Raw genomic sequence first — 9,303 nt, 5'->3', positions numbered from 1 at the left:
TATGAGTTCTTCCGTTTAATAATTTAGGGCTATTTTTGTATATTAATATTGTATTTATGCTTTTATAATAATATAGGCTCTCTTTTTTCTAAATAAATTTGGACAATATAATACATTCTCAAGTTAAATTAGTAATAGGATATTATAATACGTTTTCAAATTAAATTAGTAATAGAAATTTTTAAGAAGTACATCCTAAAAGTAATAGGATTACATGACTAAAGATATTTACTTGTTCAATTTTATATGAATTAGACCGCCCGAAAGTAATTATACTAATAGGATTCCTAAAGGTAATTATACTAACGTATAGTATTATGTCCTAAAACTAATAGGATTATAAGGCTAATATCTAGAATTTTGGTTATGTCATTTTATTATGAGTTATTATGCTTAATATTATAAGGTTATTTTTGTAAACCGATATTGTATTCATGTTTTTATAATAATATAGATAAATACATAGATTTGTGTATATTTTCTCACTTTATGATCTTTAGCTATGCTTTTCTTCAAAGTTTGAGCATATTTGGCTAGTGAATGTAATTATTTTTTGCCCACCGACCAAATATGTAACTTATGCTAAAATTATCCAAGATCCCAGATGTGGGTTGCAACATCAATTTTTAGAATACAATAAAAGCAATTGATCATTGTATGAAAATTACACTACAAGATCCAAAATCTCAGTTCAAATTTGAACTATCAAAACAAATAATGACAATTTGTAATATAAAATTTTCATAATTGAATGAATCAACCATGACTTGATCCACTAAATTTCCCAGAACTTCCAATTAATCCCTCTCTTCTCAACTTCTCTTCCTTTGCTTTTCTACAAAACACAACCCAAGAATTCACTTCTAAAGCCACAGAAATACCAATCAATGTAGACAAACACAAACAATAAGCCAATTTAGTATAAGACTTTCCTTCTCCCATTACTTCAAATCCTTGAAAAACATTCACAACACCTAAAACCACACAAGCATAACCAACAAAATGGTGATAAGATTTCCAGTATCTCCTAAATTTATTTGTCGTCTTAGGCCTAAAAAACAATGCCAATGTTTGTAACATGCCCAAACTAAACGTCGCAATCCCAAGTTTTCTATGTAGTCCATAAACTCTCCCAGGTGAAAGTTGCCCTAATCGAATTCCAAATCCAAATCCAACAATTCCAAGTAAAATTCCTGATAATTGTATCCCTGCATGTGCATAAAACCATGCAGGTCCAAGTGATTCTACGTGCCTTAAGTAACGCGCTGTGACCGCGCCTATAGGAAGGATAATTCCCCAAGAAATTGCATTTATAGCCCCATGAATATATTTTAGTGTCATAAAATTGTTATGATATTTTGCTTCTGAACCAGAAAGGACATCAATTGTGGCTATTGAAGAAAGATCATTGATTGTAGTAGGATGAATTGTAGGTGAATAGCCTTGTACATAAAGTCCACGGTTCCAAACAAAGTGTATATTTTTGGTCTTGTTTGTAACAAGTTTTAACGTGGCATAAATTTGAATTGTAGCACCATTATGTATAGTAGCCATTTTGCCACCATATAAAGTAGATGAAGAAGTAAGGAGATGAATATCTAAAGGACGTGAAAGAAGTGGATTTATTTGCAATTTGACTGATGGATCAATTATGTAAGGTAAAAGAACAAGTTGGCCTGAATTTGGATCAGGAAAGGCAATTAATGCACGAGTTCCAGTCATTTCAGGAGAAGTAGGATTAATTCCAAAACCAACCCAACCAGAAGGAGAAATAAAAGAACCAAAAAAGACAATATCAAGAGTGGCATTATGGGGATGAAAAGTCCAAGAAATTGAGGCATCTTGAGAAGGGAGTGGCATACATTTTTCAAATGTTTTTGTTGATGTTGAGGTTGTGCAATGGGAGGAAAAGACTATTGTAAATGGGAAAGAAGAGAGGAAAAGGAGAAAAAAGAAGGGAAACATGATAGTGAATTGGGAGTGTGATGAAAATGGTTGGATGAAAGGAATTAAAGGAGGGATAGATCTTTTGGTACTCACTTTGCCATAGAGTTTTTGTTAATTTGATATGATGCTTGTTGATGAAGAATTATTTGAGTTCTTTATCATGCTTGGGCACTAGTCCTAAATGAATCATGAGGGGATTAGCTTTATTAATTTGAGCTTAGCTTTGAAGCAAAGAAACTTGAATATACAACAAACAAACAACAATCATAAACCCAGCGTAATCTCACACGTGAGGTCTAGGGAGAGTAGTATATATCAGGAGCGAAGCTACATTATTCGAAGGGTGGTCAATTGATCACGTCGAAAAACTACACTGTATATATAGATAAATATAAGATTTTAGAGGTGTATAATATATATTGAACACCCTTTTTCGGGGTTCTTTTAAGTTTGAACACTCTTACGGAAATTTCTGGCTCCGCCACTAGTATATACGCTGACCTTACCCCTACATTGTATAGGTAGAGAGGTTTAGTTAATTATTATAGGCAGTGTGTATCGTTCACTTTGAAAAATTTAGTATAGCGTGAGTTTAATTTTTATGTACGGACGGGGTAAAATAATTGTTATAACAAGACTAGATATTATAGTTGGGGAATAGGAGATTGCTTAGCTTTAAAGTCAAGGGAAAACTGAACTAACATGGTATACAAATTAAACAGAGGAGATTTTGCACCCATAGGCCATGCTGTTATGATGATAATGATAAGACAGCTACTATTCTACTATGTCTTTTATTTGAATCAAGAAAGCAAATGTACTTCATTTAAAGGATTTGTCTCACTTTATATGTAGATTTAATCATTTCTACTAGCTTTCCTTCCAGCTGTTAGAAGTCAATTTCTAGTAGAGCAGTGCGTTTGGTGCGTTGCCAATCACAAATGTAACAAAAAATGAGACGATAATTTAATTAGAAAGTCAGATTATACTTTACGATTTACCTAAATGATCAAGTAAATAAAGCTAATTATAACGGGATTGGAGAACACTTTTATGTATTTTTGCACAGTCGAGTAAAATAATTAGGATAATCAAAAACAGTATCTGTTTTCCATTATGATATTTTACCCAACATAAATATGAAGGGGAAAAAAAAGGCAAGTACTACTTATATTGATAAATTCTTGGTCCTGTATTCACCAGTAGATCAAAAATTTGTGTGTCAGTACAAGGATAAGTGAAATTATGGCAAATATTTGTGCAAGTGATGTCTGTTTAACCAAAGAATCAGATTTTCAGTCAAAGCCTATCTTTAGAAGTATTCGGGAAAAGCACAAGAAAGTAATTATATTCCAATGTTCATCAGAACGTGTCCTTACAAGTGAAATTTCCCTATCTTATATAGGAATTTACAAATATAACGTTTCTTCCCTTTTATGACAGAATCATTATGAGCATTAATGACATTAATGAAACGTTATAATTGGTAACCGTAACTGTTCATGAAGATTCTGTAATGGTTTCGATTTTTCTTCCACATTAATTTGAGGTTCATGAATCTTCTCTCTTTACTGTCTTGATTCATCCTGCCCGTGTCTCTTCGCTGAATAATTTAGGCTCGGGCAATCGTACCTTATTCGTCTCGTGAGTGATTTGCTCGTACCTGTTGTAAATCGTGACTCTTTTTAATGCGACACTCCAGTTGTCATCTTCTTAGTAATCCACGTATCTTGCCCTGTCATCATCATATTATTCCACGTGTAATATTTATATTTTACCAATACAGATAGTCCCCCCACTTGACAAATATTCTGCAATGGTATATTTGGGAAGTGACACGTATTTATGGCGAAAATGTTTTGCCGCCGTTTTTCATACATCATTGCATCTTCTTCAGAACCATCGCTTCGCATGTCACTTTCATTTAATGTATGTGCTACATGGCCTTCGTTGATTGGGTCTCCGATTCTTCAGCAATTTTAAGGCTTTCTTGCGGCTGCATCATTCACTTTTAGTTTCACAAAACCTTCAATCTATAGCGTTCTTCTTCTTTAATCGTTCTTGTTCTTCAGCACACATTATTTTCTCGTATAACCATGTCTTCATCAAACCCCGATCCTCACAAAGTAGTAATTGTAGATGAATTTCCCCTTTCAACTGCTCCTGTTAGGAGTAGAAGAGGCGGTAGATTACGCAATTTAGGATCTATATCCAATCGTGGTTCTACTTCTCAAACTAACATTGTTACCCCTTCTTCTTCTAGAACTAGGGCTTCTTCAACTCATAGATCTTCTGCCAGAAATAGGATTCAAGTGAACCTATTCGAGAACCAACTGTTGATGAAATTATCCTTGCAGAATTTTCTTTCTCTACTGATCGTGAATCAATTAAAAATCAAGTTATTTCTATGACCTCCCATGATCGTGCCGATGTTTACCCTTCGCAGATTAGTGAGGGTTTGATTTCTCTTGTGCGAATAGAATGCCATTGGAAATTTGACTTTCCAATTTTAATTTCTGGTCCAAACCAAAGGATTACTTCGTTTCAAGCTGGTTACTCTTTCGTTTAAACATATCTATTTAGGTTAGGTTTTAAACCACCTATTGACCCAGCCATCATAGAATTTTGCTGTTTCTTTAATGTTTGGTTAGGACAGATTGGTCCTATTGTATGGAGAGCTGCTGCTTGTTTAAGATACCTGGCTAATTCGGCCTCTTTACCCTTCACCTTTCAACACTTGCTTCATCTTTATTCCCCTAAGTTGTTTCGTTCAGGGGTCTTTACTCTCGTGGCTAGGAGTAAAAGAGTTTTGGTTAGCCCTGAAGATGATAAAGATCATGGCTGGTATGCCCGTTTTGTTGTTGCTCCCACAAGTGATTTAGTGGGTGAAGAGAACATGCCTTTTCCAGAAAAATAGAACTTTGCACGTAAGTTTTTTTTAAAAAATATCTTTCTTCTCTTTTATGAAGGAAGAAGAAACTTACGATCCCGTGGCTGTTTTATTTTTAGCAACCATGGAAGTTGTTGAAGAATCACCAGACTTCCGTGCATGGGTAGAAAGATTGTTGTCGGTTGCTCCTATGAAAGAAAGGTATTGGAAATACCTTTTTTATAGGTTTGGTTGGAAAGTTAAAACTCATGGTATGCTCCCCTCTAACTTTCTTCCTTTCTTTCATATTTATTTGGAGATTTTCTAACTTCTTCTTTTGCTAGGATTTTCCATACGGGGTGTTAGTTCCGCGTCTATTACTTCATCAATTTCTTTATTTATCCATGTCTTAAGAGATGATTTTGAGTTCTTCATTAAAGAGAAAAGCAGAGAGAGCTTACGTTTTTGAGGGTGAAGAGGAACGAGAGGAGGGCTCCTTAGTGCGTAAGCCTCGGGCTAGGAGACGTGTTATTTCGGATGATGAAGCCACTCCTCCTCCAAGTTCAGTTCCCGTGAATGAGCCTGAAAGTGCCACTTTGGTGAGCTCTGATGAAGAGATGATTGCTGCACCTCGTAACTCTACAGAGCAGTTGTTTTCCCATGGGTTTGATAACGAAGATTTTGGCCTAGTTTCTAATGAAGCACCCCTTGCTTCCTTTCCAGTGTCTGTTCCTATTGGTTCTCAGTTTTCCGTGCCTGTTGTTGCTGTCACTTCTCCTCCCGCGGCTATTTTTACTTCCTCAACTATCTCTATTGCTACCACTTCTCATGTTGAAGCTGGTTCTTCTAGTAGTAGTAGGAAGATGAAAAAGGTTACCGTTGAAGTCCCCGAGGATGGTAATCTTTTGAAAAAGTCTGGCCAAGCTGATGTATGACTAAAACCGCTAATTGGCCCAATTGGGAAGTCTAAATTGGAGAACCACGGTTCTTTGACATGGATGAATGACATTGTCCATTCATCTTTAAAGGTATAAGCCTTAGTTTTTATTTTGAATGTGATTTCTTTATCTTTTATTTGATAATAACTTCTTCCCTTTCTTTTGTAGATCAACCTGATAGGCACAGAGCTGATGAAGAGAATTGTCCATACTGAGCAGTTAGTCAACGACTATCATACGGAAGCGGACAACTGGAAAGAACAATTTGAAGGCCTTCAACTAGAAAAAAGAAGTTTTAGATGAGGAAAAGTGTGCTTTGAAACAACAAGTGAAAATGATGGCAGCAAAATTGGCGATTGAAAAAGCCTCTTCCAGTCAAGTGGGCAAGGATAAAGAACTCCTTGAGTCTTCATTTGCCGAGCAACTTTCTAAAGCTACTGAGGAAATTAGGGGTCTGATAGAACTGCATAATCAGAAGGAAGTTTATGCCAGGGAGCTTGTTCAAACGCTCACTCAGGCTCAAGAAGACCTCCGTGCATCTTCTAACAAGATCCAGTTCTTAGAGAGATCACTCGCCCCTTTACAAACTTTTTATGATGTCGCTTTGACTGAAAAAGCAGAGTTGGAGGCCGAAGTTGAGCAATGGGAGAGGGATTATGAGGCCCTTGAGGATAAATCAACTCTTGATGTAAGCTGGGCTTTCTTGAGCACGCGCCTCGAGGCTTTGATGGAGGCTAGCCAGGATGGTTTTGACTTGACTGCTGAGATTGCAAAAACTAACTTATTCCCGGTGAAGTTAGTGTTCAAATCTCTCATGCTCAAGTCGAACCTTCTGCTGTTGCTGATGATGCCATCTTGACTTTTCCCGCTACTGATAGTACTACTTTAGAATTTGCACCATAGTGAACTTGTGTCTGGAAAGTTTATTGTATTTTTTTTTATTATTTGTGGAATGGTTGGTAAGCTTAATATCAAATACTTTGGTTTGAATTAAGTTTACACTTAGTTTTAATCGGGTTTATATAATATTTCATTTTGAGTTTCTGTTCTACTCTGCATTTAAAAATGCTTCAATCCTCCGTGGCTTTCTGAATATGCACGAATTATAAAAGAGGTCCCTTTTATAAACGACACTTAATGAAGAAGCCGTCTCAACTTCATAATGGTGTAAACATACGAAAGAAGAAATAGGAACACACATGTTTCTTTGAATAACTTTGAGGAAGTTTTGTATTATTCGAACTTTCAAATTGTATAATACTTTACATGTATTAAAGTATCATCTATAACTCTTTCGTAACTATTTTCTTCACAATAGATTTTGTACAATAGATTTTGTAAAATTCAAGGGTATATCTTGCAACCCATCACTAAATATTGCCTTTAACCTAAACATTCGTACAATTTTGAAATTTACATCCACGAGTATATTCTTCATAGGTTTTTGAATCAGGCTTGCATTTTTGGCTCTTGATTTTGCTCTTAACTTTCGATTTGTTGGGTAGATCATAGGCTTGACTTGAATTCTGACTTTTCCAGTCTTCTTTGCCTTCCTTATATGTATATATATAGTCCCCCAAGTGTTTGAGCTTTGAAGTATGAAATCTCGATCACTTGATTATTCCTTCCAATCTCGAGCATTTGATTATTCCTTTCATGTGGTCCATTTCCTGAAAAGGAAAAACATACGGGACTCGGAGGTATATATAATTTAGATGATGACTGCTTAATCCTTTATATTTCCATCAGAAAGGTTGCAACTCTAGACCGAGAATAATGTTGCTTCCGCGTGTCCTTCAGGTCTAATATCATCATTTGGTGTGGGCTAGCTTTTTGTTTATCATCTAAAATTGTTAGTATAATTTTAACTGTACAAAATAAAAATCGTAATTGTTCGTGTGATAAGTTTTGCTCAGAAATAGTATTTCTTTAAATGAACAGTATTCCAACTCGAGTGTAAAACCTTGCCATCAATGGTTTCTAACTCGTAGGCACCTTTTCCAGCAATACCTCGAACTTTATAGGGTCCTTCCCAATTTGGATTTAACTTTCCTGCTCCGGTTGTTTTTGTTGATTGAAAAACCTTATTAAGAACGAAGTCCCCAATTTTGAAGTACCTAAGGTGAGCCTTTCTGTTGTAGTATCGTTCTATGATTTTCTTTTATGCTGCCATTCGTATTAGAGCTGCTTCTCTTATTTGTTCGAGTAAGTCCAAGTTTGTTCTTAACTCCTCATCGTTCGATTCTTCCATTGCTAATGTGAATCTTGTGCTTGGTTCTCCTATTTCAACTGGGATTAAAGCTTCTGAATCGTATACAAGCGAAAATGGAGTTTCTCCCGTAGCTATTTTTGCTGTGGTTCTATAAGCCCATAATACTCCTGGTAATTCTTTAGGCCAATTCCATTTTGATTTTTCTAGTCTCTTCTTTAAATTATTGATGATAATCTTATTTGTTGACTCAGCTTGTCTATTTTCCACGAGATGGTAAGGTGAAGAGGTTATTCGTTTGATTTGCTAATTTTGAAAGAACTCCGTGATTTTCGAGCCTACAAATTGTGGGCCATTATCACATACAATTTCTTTTGGAACTCCAAATCGGCATATGATGTTCCGCCAAATGAAGTCTTTCACCTCCTTTTCTCGTACCTGTTTGAAAGCTCCTGCCTCTACCCATTTTGAAATGTAATATGTTAACACTAATAGGAACCGTACCTTCCTATTAGCTTGTGGTAAAGGCACTACTATATCCATTCTCTATTTCATAAATAGCCACGGGAAAATAACTATATGTAATAACTCTGCAGGTCAATACATATTGTTGGCATATCATTGGCACTTATCACACTTGGCTACAAAAGTTTCCGCATCTTCTTCCATTTTAGGCCAGTAGTATCCTGCCCTGATTAGTGTTTTAACTAAAGATCTTCCACCTGCGTGATTTTCGCAATGTCCTTCATGTATTTCCCTCATCATGTACTCCGTTTGATTGGGTCCAAGGCACCTTGCTAAAGGACCGCCAAATATTTTTCGATATAAATTGTCTCGAATTAGACAGTAACGAGCAGCTTTCCGTTGAAGCATTTGAGATTCTTTATTGCCTTCAGGTATGATCCCGTACTGCAAAAAATTAACAATCTCGTTTCTCCAATCCCAGGTTAAATTATTAAAGCTTACCTCGTGTTTATCCTGGTCAAGTGCTGAATGAAATAAATGGATTACAATAACATTTTCCTCACTCGTTACTTTTGCAACTGAAGCAAGGTTAGCCAACGCGTTTGCTTCTGCGTTTTCTTCCCTGGGTATTTGCACGATCTTCCATGATTAGAATTGCCTTACCAGTTCTCGTGCCTTTTCCAAGTATTGTTGCATTCGTGGCTCTCTAGCAGTGTAAGTCCCCTGCATCTGATTGACTACCAGTTGAGAGTCACTTTTAATCATGATTTGCTCTATGGAGAGTTCTCGTGCTAGTTCCAAACCTGCAATTACAGCTTCATACTCTGCTTCATTGTTAGTAATTGGGTAACACTTAATTGCTTGTCTTATTCTTT

At 35.9% G+C, this 9,303-nt stretch overlaps 1 protein-coding gene across 1 annotated transcript; it reads right to left on the bottom strand.

Annotated features, from left to right (window-relative positions):
* Positions 1-588: 588 nt before the first annotated feature.
* On the bottom strand, positions 589-2,121 carry LOC107802590 (cytochrome b561 and DOMON domain-containing protein At2g04850-like). The gene has a single exon (XM_016626119.2). The coding sequence runs from the start codon at positions 1,963-1,965 to the stop codon at positions 757-759; it is 1,209 nt and encodes a 402-aa protein (XP_016481605.1). The 5' UTR covers positions 1,966-2,121; the 3' UTR covers positions 589-756.
* Between the last annotated feature and the right edge of the window lie 7,182 nt (positions 2,122-9,303).

Source organism: Nicotiana tabacum, chromosome 2 (assembly GCF_000715075.1).
Source record: "Nicotiana tabacum cultivar K326 chromosome 2, ASM71507v2, whole genome shotgun sequence".
Taxonomy (NCBI): domain Eukaryota; kingdom Viridiplantae; phylum Streptophyta; class Magnoliopsida; order Solanales; family Solanaceae; genus Nicotiana; species Nicotiana tabacum.
The sequence above is the reverse complement of the archived record's forward strand: the minus strand, read 5'-3'. Positions and strand labels throughout refer to the sequence as shown.